This window comes from Geotrypetes seraphini, chromosome 6, assembly GCF_902459505.1.
Source record: "Geotrypetes seraphini chromosome 6, aGeoSer1.1, whole genome shotgun sequence".
NCBI classification, from domain to species: domain Eukaryota; kingdom Metazoa; phylum Chordata; class Amphibia; order Gymnophiona; family Dermophiidae; genus Geotrypetes; species Geotrypetes seraphini.
In genome coordinates this window covers 50,116,031-50,143,708 of record NC_047089.1, presented here as the reverse complement: position 1 = coordinate 50,143,708, position 27,678 = coordinate 50,116,031, and the positions used below count along the sequence as shown (strand labels likewise).

Here is a 27,678-nt window from a genome sequence, read left to right as displayed (position 1 = left end):
TATTAATATTGGCATGGTTATCATCTTACTAAAATGCACATGTTTATACCAAATCAGTTGTCATATTAATAATTCATCGAGCAAATATAACAAAGAACATGGATTCATAACAAATAGAAAATGTTGTATATCATACCCTTGGATACGCCTTGTTTATTGCGTGTGGCATTAACGAAGAATAGCATTGGTCTGCTAAGTATAGTTTCTCTGTAGTCCTTGTAATCCAGATGGGTTTTAAGATCCACGTTCCTGTTAGAAAACCAAAACCACAATTACCTGTTTTCAATTCATGCTGCATCTTTTATAAACTAGGATTTCAAAAGATTGGAAAAATCAGATATTGTGAATCAAACATCATAACAGATATTAATCAGTTCCTCGTTTCCTTGAATCTCAGCACAGATGAAATTGAAATTTAAGCTGATCTAGTCATCCTTCCTGAAGGTGGGTAGACACTTTGATGCACTTTTGTGGAGAAGTTCGTTCTGCTCCTGTGCTTTCTAGATCTAACACGTTGGAACTAAAAATGGAGCTAAACCACCTATTTTCAAACTCGCCAGTGCCAAAAAGTACTCAGGTTTCACAATCTGTTCAGCCCAGGTTTACTTTAAGCAGCAGCCGCCCACTGGACTCATGAAGGGTAATTATATTATTATATTATTACATGAGTTTCTTTTATTCTGCCAATACCTTGCAGTTCTAGGTAGATTACAAAAGGAAGACATTCTGGTCATTTCCAGAAGATTACAGGGAAGCTTTTGGTAGGTCAGGGGGGACTGGGAGAGCCTTTTATTTCTTTCAGGGAGTGGGAGGGTGAATTTCAAATGGTGGGGGGGGGGTCTGCCAGACCCTAGGTGAGTTTAACCAGGCGCTCACCAATCAGACAGGTGCCTGGTTAAACTTGGTACATAAAGTTAGGGCTGGGTTTTTTTTTCTGTCTTAATTTTCTGTGCTTACCTAGCTAACTGCTTTTATAGCTGTTTCCACTAACTGGCTAGGTCCATATTTCACCCTGTGTCTGCCTCTCCCCATCCCTAACCTGCTGGTTGTCTTGGCTGTTCAGCAGCAAAATCCATGACACCCTGTTTGTCTAGATTGTAAGCTCCGTACGCCTGGTAGCGCTCTAGAAATAATTCGTAGTAGTGGTGTGAAGAGTTTCAGGCTTTGGGAAGCAGAGCTGGGATTGTGAGGTCATAATGCCACATTCCACCAATAAGAGCCAACCTCCTTAGGTCACTTAGGATCAGAGGTTGAAAAAGCACCAAATTTTAGACTAATCTATAAAATACTAGGGGCAAACAGCAGAATTCAGTTACACTTGTACCTGCTTGAGAAGAAGCAAATTGTTAGTGCATAAAGCAGTGGTTCTCAAACCTGGTCTTGGAGATTTGCATGCAATGAAGGCAATGCATGCTAATCTCTTTCTTGAATATTAAGAACATAAGAATATAAAAATAGCCTTACTGGGTCAGACCAGTGGTCCATTCTCATGGTTTTAAAAGTATTTCCCTGTAACTTCGAGTGTCCCCTAGTCTGTAATTTTTGACAGAGTGAAAAATCGATCCACTTGGTTAATCCACTCAAGATTTTGTAGATTTAAATCATATCTCCCCTCAGCTATCTCTTTTCCAAGCTGAAGAGCTCTAACCTTTTTAGTCTTTCTTCATACGAGAGGAGTTCCGTCCCCTTTACCATCTTGGTCGCTCTTCTTTGAACCCTTTCTAGCACCACCATATCTTTCTTGAGATAAGGAGACCAGAAATGAACGCAATATTCCATATGAGGTCGCACCATGGAGCGATACAGGAGCATTATAACATTCTTAGTTTTGTTAACCATCCCTTATTCGTCGTGGATATTATTCAAAGCATTAAACGGAACTGCACCCACCCATCTAACCAACTGCCTAAATCGGAACCTCTCATCCAGACAAAAGAGAACCCAGTCCCCATTTTCCTACCCCCCTTTCAAAGGAACTCAATGCAAAAGGATGTTTGACTACCTACTAACAACTCAAGCAGCAAAACTGGACCCCCTAATCTCCAACCTGCTGACAACAACAAGTGACTTTAAATCTTTCCAAAATGAAATCAAAACCCTGTTATTCAAAAAATTTATCCAGATATCTTAACTCCTTCTTCCTTCCCCCCGCCCCCCCCCCCCGATATCTCTCCCCTCAACCTCTCCTCTCTTCCCGTAATATTCCCCTATAACTCATCAAAGCTTCCAGCATCCACTACGTAACCTCTCTGAAACGTAATCCTTATTCTTCTACTTATCTTTTAATCCCCCCTCACGACTCTATTATGTAACCAGCTCCTTAAATTGTAATTTTTCCTGGAAATGTCCAGTCATCTTTTGATGTAATTTGCCTTGAACTGCAAGGTACAGGCGGAATAGAAGTCAGTAATGTAATGTAATGGATATTCTGAAAATATGACTGGCTGGGGTGTCTCCAGGATCAGGTTTGGGAATCACTGGTATAAAGTCTGCCTTATGTTGAAATTTTTTTTTTTTTTAAATTATTTATTTATTCAATTTATTTAATACAAACAAGCAATAAACATACTTGTACACAGATTACAAAAAGTATTAAAAGGAAAATGTATAACCCCAAATCCACTTGATACAGTGTTTTGGTTACTCAATTATAATTCAAATTATTTAGTCCACAACTATTTGAGAGAGACTTAAGAAAAAATAAGAAATAAGACAAATCTTATCCAACTTAGAAAGCGGCACTTTTCTGCGGTGCTACATCCATTCATGGCAGGTTACTCATTTTCAGCTACAGGCACTACTTGCTCTTTATATTCTATAAATCCTATCAATTGTTTAGGCTCAAAAAATAAGTAATTCTTATTCTGATGTGAAACAAAACATTTTACAGGAAATTTCAACATAAAATTTGCTCCCAAGACTAGGACTCTTGGCCATAATGCCAAGAATTCCTTCCTACGCCTCTGAGATCTCAATGACATATCAGGAAATATTCGAACATTAGAACCTAAAAATTGATCATTAATATGACGAAAAAACAAGCGTAGTATATATTCTCTATCACTTTCTAAAGCACGAGTTATTAACAGGGTTTTCCTTTCCATTAAAACCTCTAAAGAGTTCTCCAGAAACGTTGTTAAGTTCATGTTTTCATTATTTGTCCCTTGAATCTCATTAGGAGTGGAAACTTCCACAGGTTTCTTTACTTGAAGATAATTAGCTCTAACAATTGGTGGCATACTTTCTGTAGGAATTAGCAAAATTTCCTTAAAATACTTTCTTGCCATCTCCATTGGTGAAATTAAGGGACATTTAGGAAAATTTAGGAGTCTCAAATTATTTTTCCTTAATTGGTTCTCAAAACTTTCCATTTTCCTGGCAGTAAATGATCTGTCTTTTACCAATTCCAAGTCCAAAGTTTTCATTTCGGATATTCTTGACTCCTGTTTTTCTAATTTCTCACTTAAATCTTTAAGGACCAAACCCTGTTGCTCCACTTTAGAGTGAATAGTCCCATAATCAATTTTTAAAGTGGAAAAAGACAATTTGAGGTTAGCGTCCATAACTGATATGGCCTGCCATAAAGCCTCCATATCTATTTTCTTAGGCTTCTCCAGCACCCCAAAGTTAATGTTACTTCCTCCTGAAGCTCCTCTCACCTCCTCTGCAGTGTGGGAAAACTGCCGTTGTTCTCTGGCTTCTTCAGCTCCCGATAGAATTGGAGCTGGCTGTCCTCCTTCTCTGAGGATCAATGTACCTTCCTGGGTCATCGTTACCTCAGGAACTCCCGACTCTGCACTGCTTCCGGGTTGTGGTGGTGGCTGCCTCTGCTCCGGGCTCAACAACGCCCGAATCTGCTGGCTAAGTTCGCCCGACATATTCGGGCTTGCCCCTGAAGTAGCCCCCAAAGATTCGCTCGAGCGGGCCAACGCTCCCTGAATTGTAGTCTGCACCAGACGCGGTGCCGCTATCGCTGCCGGAGGATTGCTGCGAAGAGCTCCTTTCCTCTTTCCCATATTGAGGTAAGAGGGTTGCTAGGTCACACAGCAAACGCTGGCCGACTGCAAGAGAGGGAGCCTCCTACTCAGGTGTCCGCTCTCGTCGCCATCTTGTTTCTCTCCCCCCTTATGCTGAAATTTTATAAAGAATGTGTGTTCTTTCCAACTCCACTTATGTTGTGCCCATACTCCACCCTAGAATCTGCCTACACGCATGTAATGTAAATGTAAACACTGTTTTATCACCAGGTGTACTTTTATACATGGAAACGTTTATAAAATTACCCCCCCCCAGGAGGGTAGATCAATAATAGGTTGCCCAAGTGTGAAAGCCAATATTGGCTTAGTCTATCTATGGCGCTCAAAACTGCATGTGCATATATGAGCACATACCTAATTTGTATGTGCAATTTAATTGGCTAATTAGCACAGATAATTGGGCACTAATAATCAATTTATCCCAAAAAGGCTATGTCTAACTCAAGAATACCTCTACTTCAGGAAGCAGGTGAAAGCCTGGCTCTTCTTGCAAACCTTTAATATACTGTATAGGGTGACTTGACTACACATTCATTCTGCACCTTGCTACACAGACACTAAATCAGTTTCTTATATCTTCTTTAACTTAACTTGAGTTTCGCCTCCTATCTGTTTATCCCTACGCACTCTGTACCACCCGTCTTGCCCCCATCTAAAATCTGCACTTGGCCCCTTGACTATATGATAAGCTATAATGCAGACAAGCATTAGTGTCGTGTTTGTCATTTGAATGTTCTGTGTGCAAATTAAGTGTTTCATAAGTGTTATGCTGGCATCGTATTACATCTCTGCTATTTGAATTTCAGTAGTGGTATAAGTACATTTTTGAAACTGTTTCATGTTTGTCCTATTATTAAGTTTCAATTTGCTAATTTTGAGTTTACCTCATTCATTGTATTTATATTTGCCCATTTTGCTATTGCTGTTGTTGACAAATTGTAAGTTTTATGTGTAGACTGTACTTGCTGTACACTGCCTTGGGTGAGTCTCTTTTTAACAGCGGTTTATACATCCCAATCGATCAATAATCAGTACTAACTGGAATTAAAATTTGTACACATCTATAGACACTTAGATCCGCATGTAATCTGAAAAGGGGGGTATAGCCATTGGAGGGGCATGAATTGATCAGGGGCGTTCCTGGAATTTACGGGCAGTTTTACAGAATAACAGAGATCTGCAGCTAATTTAGACACAAGAATTACACCAGGTCTTACTTGGTGTAAATCCTCATGGTCAAAATTAGGCATGGATCCCAGCACCAAATGCTGTTCTATAAATAGCGCCCAACTCTGAGCGCCATTCATAGAATAGTGCTTAGTGCTAACTTTTATTGGCTTCCAAATCTGGGTGCCATTTAAAGAACTAAGTCTTATATATCTTCATTAAATCCTAGGTCCAAAATTGCAGAAGTTATGGCTAGATTGAAGCCGTTCATATTTAGGCATACTCAGGAATCTGGATTAAACATTCACACAAAGCATGTATATGTTTTACAAACTTGGGTTAATATACAGTAGTTATATATACCTTGCACAAATGGCACTTATGCACACTAGAGAATGGCATGGGGACAAATTTGTTCCTGTCCCCGCGGGATCTCATTCTCCCCATCCTGACCCTGTGAATTTTCTCCCTGTCCCATTCCTGCAAGCTCTGCCTTAACCACATAAGCCTCCAATACGTATGATTTTAAAGTGTTCGAGGCTTGTGCAGATGAGGACAGAGCTTGCAGAAATGGGGCAGGGACAGAGCTCGCGGGACAGGACGGGATATTAAGATACCGCAGCGACGGGGACAAATTTGTCCCTGTGTCATTGGCATATGCAATATGTGCTTTAATGCATATTCTTTCTTTCTTTGTGCACACTGCCACCACTAGCATACCCGATGATGTGATGAATGCTTCAAACCCTGTTCCACTCCCTGTAAAAAAGCTGTATAGTTGTTTTCTTTTTTTCTCCCATACTGGAGACAGAGAGTATGAATTGGTCCTGATCCAGGCAGAGCCAAGTACAGAAGGTAAATGCTGAGCCGGGCCATTTCTGAATGGTGGGCACAGCTATTCCTGCCATGCTATGGGATAAGTTGAAATACTGCAAGGCACTGACCAGACCCTGCTTACGAACCGTAGCAAGACTGCTCGTGTGACAGGAATGATGTAGGGATGACTTTTGTGGGGTATATCAGTTCTCAGCAACCTCATCATAGTAACTTAGTAACATAGTAGATGACGGCAGATAAAGACCCGAATGGTCCATCCAGTCTGCCCAACCTGATTCAATTTAAATTTTTTTTTTCTTCTTAGCTATTTCTGGACAAGAATCCAAAGCTTTACCCGGTCCTGTGCTTGGGTTCCAACTGCCGAAAACTCTTTTAAGACTTACTCCAGCCCATCTACACCCTCCCAGCCATTGAAGCCCTCCCCATCAGTTGTTGTAGCTCTTCTGAGCTAACTGACTGACTGCCCAATGAACCCAAAACATAACAGCAAAGGGCGTACATGTTTGCAGAGCACTGGCAAGCCATGAGTGTGTCATCAAGCAACACACACAACTTATAGAATATCAGTGAGCTTAGGCACTTCAAATTATGACAGCCATTGGCCTGGCATAAATAGTCACACCTAAAGTTGAGCGCACCAAAGCAGATCAGTCCATTATTGGTCAAATAATGTATTATAAAATTACAGAAAAACAAAGCAAAAGATTTCATATTTTCCTTCACAAAATTTCATACTCAGGTAAGACTGAGCAAACTGCAGCTCTACACTCTCGAGGAGCGTAGGGAGAGGGGAGACATGATTGAGACATTTAAGTACATCACGGGACGGGTCGAGGTGGAAGATGATATCTTTCTTCTCAGGGGACCCTCGACCACAAGAGGACATCCGCTCAAACTCAGGGGAGGGAAGTTTCGTGGAGACGCCAGGAAGTACTTCTTCACGGAGAGAGTGATTGAGCATTGGAACAAGCTTCCAGTGCAGGTGATCGAGGCACGCAGCATCCCAGACTTCAAGAACAAATGGAATACCTATGTGGGATCCCTACAAGGGTCATGCCAAGGGATAGGGTCACTAGGGTATAGACTTGAAAGAGAGGGTCAGTAAAGTGGCAGTATAATTACAATTATACTTAAGAGAGTCAGTAGACTTAAAAGGGTGGGTCAATAGTGTGGGCAGACTTGATGGGCTGTAGCCCTTATCTGCCGTCATCTTTCTATGTTTCTATGTTTCTATGATTATTATAAGGAACATAAGAACATAAGAAACGCCTTCACCAGATCAGACCGAGGTCCATCTAGTCCGGCGATCCGCACACGCGGCGGCCCATTTAGGTACTCCTTTATGGAGACCCGGATTTACCGTATCCCTCAATATGATATGCAAGAAGATATGCATCTAACTTGCGCTTGAATCCCAGTACAGTAGTCTCCTCTACAACCTCCTCCGGGAGTGCATTCCAAGCATCCACCACGCGCTGTGTGAAAAAAAATTTCCTGATATTTGTCCTGAAGCTGCCGCCACTCAGTTTCAGTCTATGACCTCTTGTCTGTGTTACATGTGAAAATGTCAGTAGTGCTGCTTCCTGGTCTATTTTGTCAAATCCTTTTAATATTTTGAAAGTCTCGATCAAATCCCCTCGCAGTCTTCTCTTCTCAAGGGTAAACATTCCCAGTTTCCTGAGTTGATCAAGCATATTTTTGAGAGAGAAAAAGAGCATGGGTGTACACACAGATATAAGCACTAAGCTTATATCTAAGATAAGTGTGACGTAGTGGTTAGAGCTACAGCCTCAGCACCCTGAGGTTGTGGGTTCAAACCCATGCTGCTTCCTTTGACCCTGGGCAAGTCACTCCGTATTTTCACGTAGATAACGCGCACCCTTGTAAAACGCGCACACGGGTATAGCGCGCGGAAAACACAAATTTATGTAAAGAAATTTTTATATACCGCGCTCACGGGTATACCGCGCATGCCGCCCCGACTCTCCTCTGGCTGCCCTGACTCTCCTCTGGCTGCCCTGACTTTCCGTTCGCTGCCCCGACTCTCCTCTGGCTGCCCCGACTCTCCGTTCACCTGCCCCGACTTTCCGTTCGCTGCCCCGACTCTCCTCTGGCTGCCCCGACTCTCCTCTGGCTGCCCTGACTTTCCGTTCGCTGCCCCGACTCTCCGTTCGCTGCCCCGACTCTCTTCTGGCTGCCCCGACTCTCCTCTGGCTGCCCCGACTCTCCGTTCGCTGCCCCGACTCTCCTCTGGCTGCCCTGACTCTCCGTTCACCTGCCCCAACTTTCCGTTCACTGCCCCGACTCTCCTCTGGCTGCCCTGACTTTCCGTTCGCTGCCCCGACTCTCCTCTGGCTGCCCTGACTTTTCCATTCGCTGCCCTGACTCTCCTCTGGTTGCCCCGACTCTCCGTTCACCCGCCCCGACTTTCCGTTCACTGCCCCGACTCTCCTCTGGCTGCCCTGACTTTCCGTTCGCTGCCCCGACTCTCCGTTCGTTGCCCCGACTCTCCGTTCGCTGCCCCCTACTCTCCTCTGGTTGCCCCGACTCTCCGTTCACCCGCCCTGACTTTCCGTTCACTGCCCCGACTCTCCTCTGGCTGCTCCGACTCTCCTCTGACTGCCCCGACTTTCCGTTCGCTGCCCCTACTCTCCGTGCGCTGCCCCGACTCTCCTTTCGCCCGCCCTGCCCTGCTCCCAGCTCTGTAAGCATGCGCAATGGTCTGAGCATGCTTGCCGCTTAGTTTTCTGCGCCGGGTTGTGGGGGCGCGTTTTTGACCTGTCACCAAGGCGGTTTTTCTGGCGGTGTGCTTTTCACCACGTGGCTGTGGCCCCCCTCTATCTGGCCTTGTAATTTGCCCAGTGAATACTATTTTGACTATACAACAGCATCTCAGCCTTTGGGTAAGCCTATAAAAGATTAATGCTGCATGTAGAGCCCACATTTTAATTTGATCTCTTCAGATTGGTATTCTGCATATATCTACCCGGTAGTAGAATTTATCAATTAAATTTAAATTTACCGCCATAATGGCAGGAATGAGACGAAAGTCATATACAGCGGACTTTAAGCTTCAAGTCGTTGCGAAAGCTGAGGAAATAGGCAACCGGGCCACAGCGAGAGAGTTCGATGTTGGAGAAACATCGGTGCGTGAATTGAGAAAAGATAAGAAGGAACTGGAGAAATGCAATCCGCGAAAACGGGCACATGGTGGGGCCAAACCAAAATGGCCTCAGCTGGAGGATGACTTGAAGCAGTGGATTCTGGCGAGAAGGGAGCAAAATCAATCAGTCTCTACTGTTGCAATTCAGATGAAGGCAAAACTACTTGCCAATGGAAGAGGAATACCCGACTTCAAAGCTGGCTTCACATGGATCTCAAAATTTATGAAAAGGAACGGACTATCATTTAGAATGAGAACAACTGTTGGCCAGCGACTTCCAGATGACTGGCAGCAAAAATTGATTGATTTCCGTGACTTTGTCGCCAAAGAAATATCTGAACTTGGCATCACTGCAAAGGACGTCATCAACATGGATGAAATTCCAATGGCATTCGACATTCCAGCGACAAGAACCATAGCCCCCACAGGTACTAAATCTGTTGCCATCACCACAACTGGGCATGAAAGAACATGTTTTACAGTCGTTCTTGGTTGCTCAGCTAGCGGGGTTAAGTTAAAGCCCATGCTCATTTTCAAAAGGGTCACTATGCCCCATGAAAAGCTGCCCACCAGTGTGGTTGTGCACTGCAACAAGAAGGGATGGATGGACTGCGACGTAATGAGATTGTGGGTAGATAAATGCTTTAGGGCAAGACAGGGTGGATTCTTTGCAAAAAAATCCTTGTTAATTTTTGATGCCATGGCTGCCCACAAAGAAAAAAATGTTCAGGCCTACATTAATTCTACTCGTGCCCACATCGCTGTGATACCTGGAGGCCTGACATATAAGCTGCAACCACTTGACATCGCAGTGAATCATCCATTCAAGACTTTTATTAGAAAGGAGTGGGAGAAGTGGATGCAGAGCGGCATGCACGAGTACACACCCGCGGGGCGGCTGAAGCGGGCAACTTTCACAGAAGTCTGCAAGTGGGTGGCTTCAGCATGGGACAAAATAACACCAGATACCACTCGAAACGGATTTAGAAAAGCGGGCATTGTTTATGAAACCAATGACACTACGGGTACTACCAGTGCAGCGGAAGGAGGCAACAACATGGATATCAGCGATGATGATGACGATGATGACGATATTACTTCGGAAATAAACAAGGATCGTCTGCAGGCCGTGCTCACTTTATTTAATGACGATGATGACAATTCGGATTTTGATGGATTCAAGGATTCAGATGACTGTGATGATGATGACTGAATAAACCTGTAAACTTTGTTTATTTACAACTTTACCGTAATTACGGTAACTGTATTTAGATTATTTTGTCCTCGATACTTCGTTTGATCTACCGGTTAATGTTATAGTTTATAAGAATGAACATGTAATTTCTGTTCTTGTTGCTGAATTCATACTCACTAACTCTAGATTAAAAGTTATACAGTTGTTTATAAGAATGAACAGTTTTTTTCTTTTCACGTGTTTGGTTGGAGGGTGTGTGAATGGTGCGTGAGTTCTCCTATGTCTGGTTGAGGTGGATTGAATTACCGGTATTTAGCTGAAGAAATTATGGTAGTTAAACACCCCCCCCCCCCCCCCCCCCCCCGTTCCACACACATTACGGTAATTCTCTTCCATTTTTGTTCCCATTATAAAAAACACTGATAAGTTTCCAGAAAAAAATACATTAAAATAAGAAGTGAAAACAAAGGCCCCTACAGATGAGAACATAACATAAGAATAGCCTAACTGGGTCAGTCCAATGGTCCATCATGCCCAGTAGCCCATTCTCATGGTAGCCAATCCAGGTCACTAATACCTGGTCAAAACCCAAAGAATAGCAAACATTCCATGCTACGGATCCAGGGCAAGCAGACGCTTCCCCCATGTCTTAATAACAGACTATGGACTTTTCCTCCAGGAATTTGTCCAAACCTTTTTAAAACCAGCAACGCTATCTGCTTTTACCATAACTTAAATCTTTCCTTCCAAACAGAGACCTTGCTAGATGTCAAATACAGAAAGAACAAATAACTTCACAAGGACTTAGCTGTGCAGGAAATGTGAATCTCCTCATACACCCACCATATAGTGCAAAAATGTGCAAAGGTCTGTTTTTTTCTTTCGATCACTACATAGCCTAATGCCACACAAATATATTCTGAAGGTCAATGCTAAGGTTAACAAAGTTTCCTTCCTTGGACCACAAGGAGATACTGACAAACCACTAGAAGAGATCCCAAAACAACTACGCAGGCACAACACCACTCAGTGTGTGAACCAGTTCAGTGGAGTGGACTACGGTAACTGGGGGGTGGAAATGGACCCGGACTTTTCTCAGCAGAATTTCCCAGAACATCTCTTCCTCTCAACACATTGACACGCTGGTGGGTTTATTTTATAGCTTTTTCACTCCCTTCGGTCTGCCTGTCCCCCCTTGAAGTCCTGCCTGTCCCCCCTTGAAGTCCTGTCCCCCCTTGAAGTCCTGCCTGTCCCCCCTTGAAGTCCTGTCCCCCCTTGATGTCCTGTCCCCGCTTGAAGTCCTGTTCCCCCTTGAATGTCTGCCTGTCCCCCCTTGAAGTCCTGTCCCCCCTTGAAGGCCTGCCTGTCCCCCCTTGAAGTCCTGTCCCCATCCTGAAAGCCTGATGCCCCCCCCCCGACGCCCGATTCATCATCCGGAAGGACCGCTCGCACCCCCACCGCTCGCACTCCCACCCCGATGGACCGCTCGCACCCCCACAGCCTCCCCCCCTCCCCCATGGAGAAGCTTTCTACCTTGTTTCCGGATGCCAGTGAGCCCAGCTGTTTCCTCTGCCGGCGGTCCTGCCCCTTCTCTGAGCCCTGCGCTACGCTGCTTCCTCTTCCGGCGGTCCCGCCCTTTCTCTGACGTCAGAGAAAGGGCGGGACCGCCGGAAGAGGAAGCAGCGCAGCAGGGCTCAGAGAAGGGGCAGGACCGCCGGCAGAGGAAACAGCTGGGCTCACTGGCATCCGGAAACAAGGTAGACAGCTTCTCCATGGGGGAGGGGGGGAGACTGTGGGGGTGCGAGCGGTTCTTCGGGTGGGAGTGGGAGCGGTCCATCGGGGTGGGAGTGCGAGCGGTGGGGGTGCGAGCGGTCCTTCCGGATGATGAATCGGGCGTCGGGCGAGGTGGGAACTATGTAAAAAAAAATTTATATACCACGCTCATGCGTATACCGCGCAAGGTTATGCACGGTTTGTAAAAACACGTATAACGCGCGCGTTATATGCGTGAAAATACGGTAATCCTCCACTACCTGGGACAGATAGGGAAAATGCTTGAAGTACCTGTATGTAAACTGCTTTGAGTGTGGTTGCACAACTACAAAAAAAGGCGGTCTAAAAGTCCCAGCCCCTTTCCCACTAAGCAGTTATATATGGCCAGTTGTAAATGTTTCATTTTCATAGTACTTAAAATACTTCCATACCCCCATTTTGCTAAATAAAAGGGCCAACAAACTACAGCGCTGCAAGATCACACCCCCCCTTTTTTTTTACACAACTGCGCAAGAGGTTTTTAGTGCCGGCTGGCACGCTGAATGCTCTGTACTGCTCCGACACTCATAGCAACACTATGTCCATCGGAGTTGCGCAGAGCATTCAGATCACCGGCTGGCACAAAAAACCTTGTGCTGGCACAAAAAACCTTGTGCTGTTATATTTTCTTTGCTTGTTCTTGATTTTTATCTTCCTAATCTCATCTCTCCTATCACTTCCATCTTTCTCGTCATTCCTTAGTGCTTCTTCCCTCTAACCTGGCCTCTCTTCTCAGAACTCTTTCTTCAGCCTCTCTCGCCTTTCACCTCTTTGAATACCACAGTCCAGTAGTCTGCATTAAAGTTGGTACAAAGTTAAGTGTTAAAAACATTAATAAGCTGTGAAGCATGCAAATTCATGTTAAGGAACACATTATTAATATGGATTTAACATAAATTACATTAAGGAATGTGATGTGCACTAACTTCCTCCTCCCTATGAATGCAGAAATTAGCCAAATCTCCTTTGGTTCCTGCTACAACATCTTTATCTTCTCTCAGAAAATATCTCCAACTCTGGCAGTTGCCCAGAAACATCCCTTAAAAATTTTGAATGCATACGACAAGGGGCCGCTGAAAAGTTCTCGGCCAAACGAAGAAGAGAGTAGGAACTTCATGACACTGAATGAACCCATGAACGAAAAATAGATAGAATTTTCAAGTATGAAACTCCGAGCTGTCATGAAGTTACTTCCTATTCTCTTTGTTGGACTGAGAACTTTTCAGCGGCCCCTTGTAATGTACTGAACTGAATGCTTCTAGCTAGGTCACTTGTCCCCCTGGTGAACCAGAGCATCAGCCTCTCCTTTCCTTCTGTCTTCTCCAACAATGTGGAGAATGTGCTTTATGCCTTGTCTCACTAGTTGACAGGTATTTAACAAAATCATCAACATTCCTCTTTACCTATCTACTTCATATTTCATTTTGCTACTCCCACCAGAATGAGTCACTGCCCTTCTGACTCTCATCAATTCCCCATGTACACCTCACAATTAAAAGCAGCGTAATCAAATAATAAAAGAAAGAGCAAACAAGAGGCAATAAAACTGGGCAAAGCCTGAAGAATGGTCTGAAATTTGGCAGCTAAAATTTAATGCTAAGAAATGCAAGGTCATGCATTTGGACTGCAAAAACCCAAGGTATTGGTACAGTTTAGGGGGGTGAAGAACGTTTTGTACACGACAGAAGAGCGGGACTTCGGTGCGATTGTATGTGATGATCTTAAGGTGGCCAAACAGATTGAAAAGGTGACGGTGAAAGCTAGAATGATTCTAGGGTGCATAGGGAGAGGTATGGCCAGTAGGAAAAGAGGTATTGATGCTCCTGTATAAGACTCTGGTGAGACCTCATTTAGAATATTGTATACAATTCTGGAGGCTGCACCTTCAAAAAGATATAAAAAGGATGGTGTCAGTCCAGAGGAAGGCTACTAAAATGGTGTGTGGTCTTCATCTTGCAGGTCTCAATCTGTATTCTTTGGACGAAAGGCGGGATAGGGGAGATATGATAGACATTTAAATACCTACATGGCGTAAATGCGCATGAGTGAAGTCTTTCATTTGAAAGAAAGCTCTGGATTGAGAGGATATAGAATAAACTTAAGAGGTGATAGGCCCCGAAGTAATCTAAGGAAATTCTTTTTTACAGAAAGGGTGGTAGATGCGTGGAACAGTCTCTTGGTGGTGGAGACAGACCGTGTTTGATTTCAAGAAAGCCTGGGATAGGCATGTGGGATCTCTTAGAGAGAGGAGGAGATAATGGTTACTGCAGATGGGCAGACTGGATGGGCCATTTGGCATTTATTATGTTTCTATGTTTCTAAAACACCCAAACATACAAAATTTACACTATGGAATTAAAATGCATTAACCGACAGACCCAGAGAATCTTTTCATATCCTCACCAAAAACCCACACAAAGAATCAAGCATTGATATGTTTTCTAAACCAAAACAATTTGGGCCAGATTCTGTAAATGGCACCTATATCAGGCGGGGCTACAAAAACAGTGCCATTCACATATCAATCATACGTAGACACCGTTAACAGAATCACAGCTACAGAAAAACTTAGGCATTGGTAATGTAGGCCAGGGTTTTGAAGGCCTATATCACCGATGTCTACGTTTGATGGAGAATTGCAATTAATAGCACCTAAGGTCATCTCCGCTCCTAACCACACCTACTTTGACCTTAGGCTCAATTAGGCTCCATGTTTAGATGCAATTATGGCATCTACCTTCATAGGTTTTAATTGGTTTTTAAAGCCAGTTAAAGCAATTAAGTTAAGCAGTGGTAGGGTGCCTACCACTGCCGAATTTACAGCATCTTTTCTAGAATCCAGGCCTTTTGTCTCTAAATCCAAAGAGGAAAGGGTTGGGGATTTGATATACCGTCTTCCAGTGGGTAAAGTCAAAGCAGTTTACATATACTCTAACCCATAGCCAATAACCTCAGGGTTGAGTCTAAGAAGCAAGAAAACACAATAATCTGAAAGACAGCAAGGAGGGAAAAGAAAAGAAATTGTGATGGGACCATAACAGGATTCAACTAGAGGTAATGGAAGCGATCAGAAGGGAGCAAATGTGAAAGGAAATGGTTAGAGACTGGAGATAGAGAGTATCAGTGTGTGGATGATTTAGGGAAAGCCAAAAAAGTGGAAGCTGTTGGTGAGTGGGGGTGGAGGCAGAAGGACAAGGGAACCTGATAGGAAGGGCCGAAAGGGAGTGATGGGTAGGGCAGGATTAATTCTTAGGTGGGACCTAGGCACCCAAGTACACTGGGTCCCCTGGCCCCACCTCTCTATGGCCCTGCCCACTCACCCTCCCATGTCTCCCCTCCCGCGAGAGTGTACCTCTGAGCCCAGCTCCAGATGTCCAAGTAGCATTTCCTCCTTCCTTCTTATGTAAATCATTGATTGTAAAGCACTCTTAAACTTTGTGTATAGGGCGGTATATAAAATACTTGAACAGAATAGAATTATTCAGTGCAGCCAAACTCAGTCTTCAAAAGGCCGGGGTCAGCAATTCATACACGCTGCCAGAACCTGACCCAAAAGCCTTCCCTCTGATGCAAAATTCCAGCGTCAGAGGAAAAACTTCCAGGTCAGCTGCAGGCAACATGTAGGAACTGCTGCTCACGGCCTTTTGAAGATTTGAGGCATAACAAACTGGGCCTGGATGCAGGTACACTGACGTCATTGGAGCAGGCAGCGCACCAAGTCCCCATGAAATCTTCAGAAGTGATGCATCAGGAAAAGGCCCTGTCGGAGCTGGCACTTCCTCTGCTCACTAGCTGCCATTGCTGCTTCAGGTAAGTGAGGGAGGGGGTTGGTGAGTCAAGACTGCTGCCATTTTGGGGCTGGAGGGTAGGGAGGGGTTGGCAGGTCAGGACCTTTGCCACTTTAGGGATGGAGGGAGGGGGATTGGTGGGTCAGGAACGCTGCTGCTTTGGGTGAGAGGGGTCCAGGAGGCCAGACCCATACAGAGTGAGGGCAGATCCCGTGTGGGGGGAGGGGGGGGAGGTCGACCAGAAGTGTGTGTGTGTGTGTGTGTAGGATCCAGCAGGTCCAGCAGGGTGAAGGACAGGGAGGGGAGATGGATGGATGCTGGATCCATTGGGGTGGGGGGGGGAGAAAGTGACCAGAAAGAAAGGAGTAAAAGATGGCGGACCTACAAGTGGGGGTGGGGAGAAGAAGAGAGTGAGGTGGGAAGGGAGACAAAACTATTTTTAGAGTAACTCTGAAGCAACCAGAAACTACTGTTATCTGGCATCTATCAATCCCCATGGGTGCCGGATAACTGGAGTTATTATCATTTCCTCTCCATGATTCCTGTGCTCGTTCAGTTGTGAGGAGCAGCTGACAGATTCAAGCCATGCACACAAAAATCTGAAAATTTATATTTTCTCTTTCTAATCTGCCATTTCCATCTTTCTCTTCATTCCTTAGTGCTTCTTCCCTACAACCTGTCCTCTCTTCTCAGGCTGAAAAAAAGGGTTCTGTTTCCTGTCGGCCACCTCTTCTTTGAATCCCACACAGTTCCTCTCCCTGTTTCTTTCTTCAGGCCATTGCCTCCCCGACTTGCATTCATTTCAGCTCTGTTCTCCCTTTTCATATTCCATATCTCTTCCCTCAGTTTCACTTCCCCTCACAACACCCCATCTCTTCCTGCTCTCAGTCAATAAACTCTTTTCTTCCTCATTGCATCAACTTCTGTGCATATGCAAAGAGCCTAAAGATCTCAAGGAAGGAGACAGGAGGTTCAACTTGGGGTGGAACGGGATGGTGCCAGATGTCCTTTCTTTTTAAAAGAGGAAATTTGGCAACTCTATATCTATGGTAAACAGTAGGAAGGCTCTCTGATCTATGCTGCAACTTTCCTGCTATTAGCCTATTGTTCAGATATTCCTCAGCCAGCCAATAAGCTGCAGAGGAGGCAGGACCAATAGCTTAGGAGACGGTATGCTTTTGTCCTGTTTTCCCCCTACAGCCAATTGGCTGGCCAGAGGTTGTGGTAAGAGCGTATAGCATAGATGGTTTTAATAGTGGTTTGGTCAATTTCCTGGAGGAAAAGTCTACAATCTGTTATTGAGAGAGACATGGGGCAAGCCACTGCTTGCCCTGGATCAATAGCATGGAATGTTGCTACTCTTTGGGTTTTGGCCAGGTACTAGTGATCTGGACTGGCCACTGTGAGAGCAGGCTACTGGGCTTGATGGACCTTTGGTCTGATCCAGTAAGACTATTGTTCTTATGAATGTCTAGCTAATAGTGTCTCCAAAGTCACTGGTCCAGCCTTCTTTGCAGCTTATTTATTTATTTTGATTTATATCCTGTCCTCCCAGAAAGTTCAAGTTGGGTTACAGGAGAACATACATAATTTCAAACAAATGGTGGGAAAACCTATCTTCAATACACAGGAGGGACATAGCTAATGCACAGGTAAGATCAGTCAGTTCACATATAGGTCTTTAGTCAACATATAGCGTATCAAGTCTGGAATGGGGTCATCAGAAGAGGAAGGTTTTCACTACTTTCCTGAAGTCTGTCAGGGAATCCAGAAACCTGAGACCTGATCTGCGTGGACAACTGGTTCCATAGTTTGGGGAGAAAGTGGCTATAGGAGCACTTGCAAGTTGTTTCCAGTAGGAGGGATCTTCCAGGGGGTATGCTGAACCGTTTCTCTTTTTTTTTTTTTTTAGTGAAGAGAACAGATGGCTTGTAAGAGTACAGTTTGGCAGTTTGGCAGATATGACAGCAGATAAAGACCCAAATGGTCCATCCAGTCTGCCCAACCTGATTCAATTTAAAATTTTAACATTTTTTCTTCATAGCTATTTCTGGGCAAGAATCCAAAGCTCTACCCTGTACTGTGCTTGGGTTCCTACTGTCGAAATCTCTGTTAAAACCTACTCAGCCCATCTACACCCTCCCAGCCATTGAAGCCCTCCCCAGCCCATCCTCCACCAAACGACCATATACAGACACAGACCGTGCAAGTCTGCCCAGTACTGGCTTTAGTTCAATTTTTAATATTATTTTCTGATTCTAGATCCTCTGTGTTCATCCCACGCTTCTTTGAACTCAGTCACAGTTTTACTCTCCACTACCTCTCTCAGGAGCGCATTCCAGACATCCACCACCCTCTCCGTAATGTAGAATTTCCTAACATTGCCTTTGAATCTACCACCCCTCAACCTCAAATTATGTCCTCTGGTTTTACCATTTTCCTTTCTCTGGAAAAGATTTTGTTCTATGTTAATACCCTTCAAGTATTTGAACGTCTGAATCATATCTCCCCTGTCTCTCCTTTCCTCTAGGGTATACATATTCAGGGCTTCCAGTCTCTCTTCATACGTCTTCTGGCGCAAGCCTCCTATCATTTTCGTCGCCCTCCTCTGGACCGCTTCAAGTCTTCTTACGTCCTTCGCCAGATACGATCTCCAAAACTGAACACAATACTCCAAGTGGGGCCTTACCAATGACCTGTAAAGGGGCATCAACACCTTCTTCCTTGTACTGGCTACGCCTCTCTTTATACAGCCCAGCATCCTTCTGGAAGCAGCCACTGCCTTGTCACACTGTTTTTTCGCCTTTAGATCTTCGGACACTATTACCCCAAGGTCCCTCTCCCCGTCCGTGCATATTAGCTTCTCTCCTCCCAGCATATATGATTCCTTCTGATTATTAATCCCCAAATGCATTACTCTGCATTTCTTTGCATTGAATTTTAGTTGTCAGGCATTAGACCATTCCTCTAACTTTTGCAGATCCTTTTTCATATTCTCCACTCCCTCTTCGGTGTCTACTCTGTTACAAATCTTGGTATCATCTGCAAAAAGGCACACTTTTCCTTCTAACCCTTCAGCAATGTCACTCACAAACATATTGAACAGGATTGACCCCAGCACCGAACCCTGAGGGACTCCACTACTCACCTTTCCTTCCTTCAAGCGACTTCCATTAACCACCACCCTCTGGCGTCTGTCCGACAGCCAGTTTCTGACCCAGTTCACCACTTTGGGTCCTAACTTCAGCCCTTCAAGTTTGTTCAACAGCCTCCTATGAGGAACTGTATCAAAGGCTTTGCTGAAATCCAAGTAAATTACATCTAGCATATGTCCTCGATCCAGCTCTCTGGTCACCCAATCAAAAAATTCAATCAGGTTCGTTTGGCACGATTTACCTTTTGTAAAGCCATGTTACCTCGGATCCTGTAACCCATTAGATTCAAGGAAGTACACTTGTGGCTTGGTACTTTGTGCTGGTAGTTTTTATAAGCCAGTACAAGTCCCTTGAAGGCACAGCCTTGCTGATGGGCAGCCAGTGGGCTGAGAATAATGCAGGAGAGATGGGGGTCATAGATACTGTGCTTCTTTAAGAGGCAGATTGCTGTGTTTTGCACTCATTGTAAATGATCTAGGTTTTTTGCTGTGAGACTGTTGAACAGTGAGTTGCAGTACGGTAATCCATATGGGAGAGTACAAAGGTGTAGAGGAGCTGTGTGAAGTCCAGTTCAGGGAGATAAGGTCAGATCTTCCGTAGCTGGCATAGATAATAAAATGAGGTGGAGACAACCTGAGATTTGTGGCAGGAGAGAGATAGTTAGCCATCTAGTATTAAACTAAGGCTACAGACCTTATCCTTTTAGTATAGTCAATTCACAGGAGAGTGATGGGCCGGTATAGCTTGAGTTGTCTTTTCTGATCCAAAAGAGCTCTGTTTTTGACGCATTGAGTTGGAGTTTGTTGTTAGTCATCCAATTTTTCATGTCTGTAGGTTGGAGAGTTGGCAGGCTTGGTCCCTGCCCAGCAGGAGAAGCAGCTGGATGTCATCTGCATATGAGCGAGTTTTGAGTTTGTATTTATGGGTAATGGCAATAACTGGCTTGATGTATAGGTTGAAAAGGAGAGGGGAAAATAAGGCATCTCGGAGAACCACTTATTTGATGGGCTTTGGTTGTGACTCGTCAGTTCCAATCAGTGCGGTTTGCATTCTCTGGTAAAGGCAGGAGGAGAACCATTGCAGTATCCGTGACTCCTAAATTGGCCAGTCTGGTTAGGAGGAGTTGGTGGTCAATATGATTTATGGTTTATTGACTTGTATCCTGCCTTATATAAAGCGGGATCCAAATGTTACATACATAATTAAGACAACTTCACAGATAATACAAAAAAATCAAGAAATCAAAACATATCAGTGACCAGTGCTTACAATAATCTGAAAGATTTAATTCCCATATTTCATTTTACAAAATAGAAAAAAATTGTAAGGAGAATCTCTCTTCACTGTCCTTAGCCAGCAAGCTTTTGAGCATCGGAGTCTGACCCTTGGTATCATAGGTATCATGTTTTCTGCACGGGGCCCATTCAACTCTAGCTACAGAGTGCTGGTTAGATTAGTGCCCCTCCGCTCCCAAACACCCTTGCAGTCCCCACCCTTATGTTTTCTCATATGCCCTGACCTTTCCACTACCCAAACAACCCCTTCCCCCCATGTTCAAGTGTCATGCTTACATTAGCAGGGGCCTCAAAGTCCCTCCTTGAGGGCCGCAATTCAGTCGGGTTTTCAAGATTTCCGCAATGAATATGCATGAGATCTATTTGCATGCACTACTTTCAATGCAGATTTATTGAGGAAATCCTGAAAACCCGATTGGATTCTGGCCCTCGAGCACCGGAGTTGCCCATGTCTGTACTAGACCCCTGATATAGCTTCTGTTGAGAAACTAGTGGGTATGGTCTGTTTTCCAGCATTTCCTTCCTCTAATGTTACATGTCACAGCAATTCAGGAAAATAACAGCATGTTTGCGTCTAACAACATGTGCTAAAAAAAAAAAAATGAATATCTATAATAAAAGGTACCTAGTTTTAATTCCAAAACCTGAAAGCCTAATATAATGAACTATGTTGGTATAGAACAACCCACAAATATGACTTTAAGAAAATATTTAATAGAACAAAAAAATGCATGCATTAATAACCCATTGTTGCCTTAAACATGCCCTTACCCCCACCCTGACATACACAAATTGCAGAGAGCATCTTTCAAACAAAAGTTCTTTGCTGGAAACCTCCCCCCCCTCCCCTTTGGTCTTGCTTCATCCTGACTTTTTGCCAGCTGGCTCACCTGCTAATGTAGTTGACGATGTGGTACTGGTGGTCCCCCAGCTTGACCAAACCATTGCAGAAAGCATTGTAGCCACCAGCGCTGTTCAGCACGGTAACGCTGCCCTCCCTGCTGTCCCGGGGCTGCTGCAGCTGGAAGTAGACGGGCTGCAACTGGAGGAGGAGCTCCAGGGGCAGCAAGGCCAGCTCGCAGTTGCAGGTGGTCAAGCTGGTCAGCTCGGGCAGGGAGATGGAGACGATGCTTAGCTGCCGGAAATCCCTGGCTTTGGGCTCCTCTTCGAAGATCTCGTCCCTGCCTGAGCTCAGCTTTCTCCCGTTACCATCCACCTCCCAGCTTATCTTCCTACCGGTAGCAGCCATTGCCTACACCAGTTCCCCCAAGTATGGAGAGTTAAGGAAGGGCTTTCTGGTGTGGCAGAGCCAGACGCAAATAAAGTACCGAAGGGCCGAGAGGCCACCTCTCTCAGTTGATCTGTGGCTTTTAAACAGCGGGGCGAACGCGTTGCCAAAGAAGTACTGTAGTCAGAATCAGACTAACCACAGAGCTACTTAGAAAAGCAGTCTTACAACTTCTGAAGAGGGTAAGCCTCTGTCCCACCCCTGCATATTTCTCTCCATGCCTTTGTTTTGAAAAGTGAAAAATGCTGGGCGCCTGCTCGTGCAGTTGCCCAGAGCTTATCAGGATTAGAGAGCACTGGTCTCTACAGTTAATGGATTAGTCTGTGCATACCACAACAGAAATGAACCTAAACTCTGTGCCAGAGTGTTGTTGATTATCTCACTCCCTCTCTCTTTGATAGTGCTCTAAACAGACCCTCCTTCTGGCATTAATCCGTTTAGGGGTATGAGTGATTTCATGGGGTAGAAATGAATGCCTGGCTGGTCAAAATTTGCTATTTTATAAAAAGTATGCTAAATCATATTGTTTTAATGATACAACGGACCAGACGTCCAGGAAAACCTGGACAAGTCCTCTCTTTAGAAGACTGTCCAGGTGCCTGGAAGGATTTCCAAAACCCATCAGTATGTCCGGGTTTTGGAAGACCCCCGAGCTCAGGGCCACATCTGGAGGGTCTTTCTGCATGCATGAATAATGATGTAATGATGTCTTGTGCATGTACGTGATGTCATCTTGTCAACATCCATGCATGCGCAGAGGTCCTCCAGATGTGACCCCAAGATCAGAGAGGTTTGTGTAGGGACAGGACTGGGGACAGAATGGGGCAGAGCTGGAGGTGGACTGGGGGCTAAGGATGGAACAGGGAGGGGCCAGGTGTCGTCGTCTTTTTTTTTTTTTCATAAAGAAGAAATCTGGCAACCCTATCTCAGCCCAACCAACAAAGTTGAGGCAATCTTCATCAAGGTATATACACTTAGGGGAAGATTTTCAAAGCTTTAATGTGGTCGCTAAACCGATTTCAGTCGATTTAGTGTTCATATATTTTAGCAGCAGATTATCAAGTCGAAGGCCCACCATTTTGAAGAGGCAGGCCTGCGGGCAGGAAGAGGTATGCATCCCTCCTGCCGGACTTTGTAAACAAGTTAAGAGGGATTGGGGCGTCGGAGGCACAGGGGGTTATCGGGGGCAGGAGGGAGTAGGCATCTCTCCCACTGCCAGGGGGGTGTTGCTTAATGTTGGCAGCGGGAGGGAGTGGGCATGGATCCCTTCTGACGATCTTTGATTTAGGGTCTTTTTTTTTTTTCCAGGTTCATTCTGCACATGTGCCGATCGCTATCACCAGCAATTGGTACATGCAAATTTAGTGACCCTTCATGACTTTCCACGAACCTCATTTGCATGTGTGGTTTTTTAAGAGTGACTCGCCTTTTTGAAATTGTTACAGTAGCTTCCACAACAGCTGCCTTTTGGATTTTACCGTGAACATTTGAGAATCTTCCCTTAGTCCACTGATTTTTCCCACTTTTTTTCATTCCAACAGAAAACTACAGAACAAAAAAAGTGGAAAATCACTGGATTAAGTGTATAGTCCTTGATGGAGACTGCCCAACTTTGTTGGTTGGGCTGAGAACTTTTGAGTGGCCCCTCGTACATGTCCACCTGCAGGTATGCATGTTGCACCTACTACTTTTAAGATATGTCTGTATAAATGGCTATGTGATATATTTAAAGGAGGAAGTTTCCTGGTTGAATTGAGACATATATCCCCCCCCCCTTTTAATTAAGCCAAGTTAGAGGTTTCTACTGCAGCCCGAAGCACTAAATGCTCCGATGCTCACAGGATTCCTATGAGCATCAGAGCAGTGTTGGAGCATTTACTGCTCAAGGCCATGGTAGAAACCTTTACCATGTCTTAGTAAAAGAGGGGGAAAATTATTAGACCTATAGTAAAAATATCCACCTATAGTAAAAATATAGTAAATTACAATGTTATCGAATTACAGACCAATTGCATCCGTCCCATTGTTAGTGGAAATTTTAGACAGGTTTAGTGTGTTGCATCAATCTCGATTGGGTTTTCATTCTCTGTTTAGTACCGAGACAGTTATGGGTTATCTACTCTATTTAATGAGGGTAAAAATGCAGTGATCCTCCAGTTTGATTTACCATATCAAGTACATTTGACCTGGTGGATCATAAGATTTGGGGTGGGATGCTGGACAGATGAGGGAAAAGACGTATTGCTGGTACTACTAGACCTGAGTGCTGCCTTAGATACTGTTGATCACTCACTTCTCCTATCCAGACTATACTCCATCGGAATCCGTGATGTTGCACTGGCATAGTTCTCCTCCTTAAAAGAAAGATTTCAGAAAGTACTTCTAGGATCCTCCTTATCAGAACCAAAACCTCTCTGCTACTCAGTACCCCAGGGTGCATTGCTATCCCCACTCCTCACCAAACCAGTACTTGACATCGCAGAAAAATATCAAATCAAGATCCACTCTTAAGCAGACGACATACAGCTCTACCTCCCCCTAGGTCAACATTGAGATGCACAAATAAAGAAACTTCATTGCTGCCTAACTGAAATAAAGAACTGGATGACTGCAAACAAACTACAGCTCAATGCTTCAAAAACCAAACTTCTCTGGATACACAAGGATTCCTGCACATACCCCCGCCCATCCCTCTCCTGGGGAAATGACACCCTTACATCCAAAGACAACGTCCGCAGCCTGGGAGTGATTCTCGACTTAAACCTGTCGCTTTCAGATCATGTATCAAAATTAGTGTCTTCATGTTTCTATTACCTACGCCAGCTAAAGTGCATCCGCGCTTACTTTTCAGGGAATGATTTTGCCTAGCTACTATATGCGTTTGTGTTATTCTGCTTAGACTATTGCAACACGCTACTAGTAGGCTTACCCGCAAAAACCATCTCCCGTATCCAAGGCGTGCAAAACGCTACGATCCAACTTCTGAAAAACCTGGGCTTCCACGACCACATCAACCCAGCACTAAGATCCATGCACTGGCTGCCTATCCGAAAACGATGCGCCTTTAAAGCCCTGGTTCTAGCTTTCAAGACATTCCACAAGATGACAGCAAGCTACATAGCATCAAAACTACAAATTTATGTCCCCAACTGATCACTGAGATCCCAAGCAGAAAAACAGCTAAGCATCCCACCCGGACGCTCACTCACATCTGAAACAGCCCAGAAACGCTCTTATTCCCATTTCATTCCCATATTATGGCACATCATCCCCCCCATTCTGCAGAACATGTCAATCACAGGTTTTCAGCTCCTCCTCCTTCTCCCCAGTCTCTACTGCCCCCTCCAGTTCTTCCTTCTGCAGGCGAGCATGAAGGTGTAGTGCTAATCTGCTCCCTTTATTTCTTTATTATTTATCTGTGGGTTGTTTTTGTTGTTTTTTTTTGGGGGGGAGAGGTTTCTGTCATTTTCAGTATTTTATGTGACTCAAGCAACCAGGGCAGGATTAATTTGTTGAGGGCCCCTAGGCACACAAGTACACTGGGCCCCCCTGCCCCACCCCACCTCACCATGTGCCCAGGCGGAAACAGGAAGCTGCGTCAGAGGGAAGCTTTGGGCAAGCAGCACCGCTTGCACAATTACAGTTCCTGTTGCCTTTCTTACCCACGTTGCTTGCTTGTCTTACTTTCCGTCGATGGGGGAGGCCGCATTGCTGATCGGGGTGGGGCCCGCATTGCCAATCGATGCTGGAGGGGCTCATCGCTGTTTGGAAAAACAATGTTGCTGCCCTCCTTCATCGGGCCCCCCCTGACCATTTCGGGCCCTAGGCACGTGCCTACTTGGCCTATTGGTTAATCCTGCCCTGCAAGCAATTGCTGTGACTGTTTGGAGAGGAGCAGACTTTAGTCTGTAGCTGGCAGGTGAATCCTTCAGAGACCTATGCAACCAGCCTGCTGAAGAATTGTGGAACTCATGGGTTTCAGGCCCTCAGCATTTGCTCGCTTCCTTGACTTGGTCAGGAGCTTGAGTGCAGGCTTTAAGGCATCAATTGTATTTTTCAGAGTGCTCACAGTGCCAGCTGTGGTTTTGCTTTCCCCCCCCCCCCCCAACCTATCTGCGTTCATTGCGACCTGGGGGTGAGAATGTAAGAAGTGAATTTTAAGTGACATTCTGGCACCCATTAGCTGATATGCTGTCAGCATGTTCTCCACAAGCTCAGCATAATTCTCTGATCTGTGATTACCAAGAAAATTCTGAACAACCAGCATGAATGCTTCCCATGCTGCTGATTCAGCTAGGTTCAGCTTCTGTTTGAATGCATTATCAATGATCAGTTTACGGATTTCAGGTCCAACAAAAATACTTTTTTTGATTTTGGCTTCACTTTTCTCAAAACCAAACGTACTTCTTAGGTGCTGAAACGCATCACCATTTCTGTCCATCACCTTGACAAAATTTTTTAGCAGACCCAGTTTTATGTGAAGTGCTGGAAGATAGATTTTCTCACAATGTACTAACGGCAGGTGCTTCACATTGTATCTGCCAAAATAATGCTTCTATGCACTTTGAAGTTTGCTGGATAGATTCTTTCACTGATCTTGTACAATAAATTGTCCGCAGACATAACAGAAATTATCAGGATGGTTAACACAGCATCGTCTGTTCATAATAATTATAATATCTTAGTCAAAAACAAACAAAATATAAAAATTTACAGGTAGAAAAAGCAGCACAATCACTTTTTAGTATAAACTTTCAAATTACTGGTATATGTGATCGATGAGCTGTCCTAAAATGCAATATTGTGATACAGAAACAGTAAAATACCGATGCTTCATGGTAGCATTATTAACCAAATGATATAAACACAAACTGATGCATACCTTAAAAACAGGATGTGATAGACAAAAACTGGCCCTTAGTAAAGTACAGGTGACAGAACTCCAGTAGCAAAATGCTTGTTGACAAGTGTAATCAAAGATACGGAGACTCATTATGTAATTGTTCCAAGTTTCCAAGTTTATTCGTCATTTGATATACCGTTTATCAAATATTACCTAAACGGTTTACAATGAAGAGATAAATTAAAAGAAATAAAACGCACCAAATAATGGTTTGATAAATAAAATTTATAAAGAGGGATACATAACAAAAGGACATACTGGAACATAGGGAAGGAGGGGTGGGAAAGGTGAATAAATACATCGAGATTGAAAATAAAACAACAGGGAAAATAAAAGGAAGGGAGAGTACAATAGGAATGGGGACCCTTAACAAAAGGAATTGTTGAGGGAACCCTTAACAGAATGACCCTCGCAGTTGCATACATTTATGCTCCCATTGATTCCCCGAGGCCATTTTTTCTTTTTAATCACTGTTAACTGAATTAATGAAGTCTACGGGAACCTATAAAATATTATTAGATTTTAAAAACATTCTGAATGTCCTTTTACCTTTATATGCTTCTACATTTTCTGGTTCTCAAGTTAGTGGTTTGAGTTTGTGGGGAGGGAATTTATATGGGGGGAGGGACTTCAGAATACAAAAAAATACATTATGAGGGGCATAATCAAAACATCCAGGAGTCCAAAAAACATCCTAAATCGGCACTTGGACATCCTAATCGCCAGGACATCCAAGTGCTGATAATCAAAACAGTCTTTCTGTATGTCTAGCAAGGTGCTCTAGCTCTAGATGTTCAGAGCATGAGATAGGTGTAGTGGAGGCATGTTATGGGCGGGCTTTGGGCAATCTCAAGGGCAGGTTACACATGGACGTCTTGCAGCGATAATCAAACATTTTGCAAGACAACCTGGATGGAACTTATACATTTGGAACTAGACCTGTTTTAGAAGTGTCTAAGTGCCACAAAGGTGCCCAAACTGACAAGATGATCACTGCATGTATCAAAGTAAGACACCCCCACACTCTCCCAGTGCTCG

The 27,678-nt window shown here is 44.3% G+C and overlaps 1 protein-coding gene across 2 annotated transcripts in view; it reads right to left on the bottom strand.

Annotated features, from left to right (window-relative positions):
- Positions 1–22,011, bottom strand: part of MEDAG (mesenteric estrogen dependent adipogenesis) — a 38,125-nt gene extending 16,114 nt beyond the window's left edge. The window contains exons 1-2 of one of the 2 annotated variants that reach the window (XM_033949271.1): positions 21,340–22,011; positions 137–249 (exon numbers count right to left, since the gene is read on the bottom strand). In XM_033949271.1, the coding sequence (XP_033805162.1) occupies positions 137–249; positions 21,340–21,698 (472 nt within the window). In that variant the 5' untranslated portion in view covers positions 21,699–22,011. The remainder of the gene's footprint in view (positions 1–136; positions 250–21,339) is intronic. The other variant, XM_033949270.1, reaches the window with a different exon arrangement.
- Between the last annotated feature and the right edge of the window lie 5,667 nt (positions 22,012–27,678).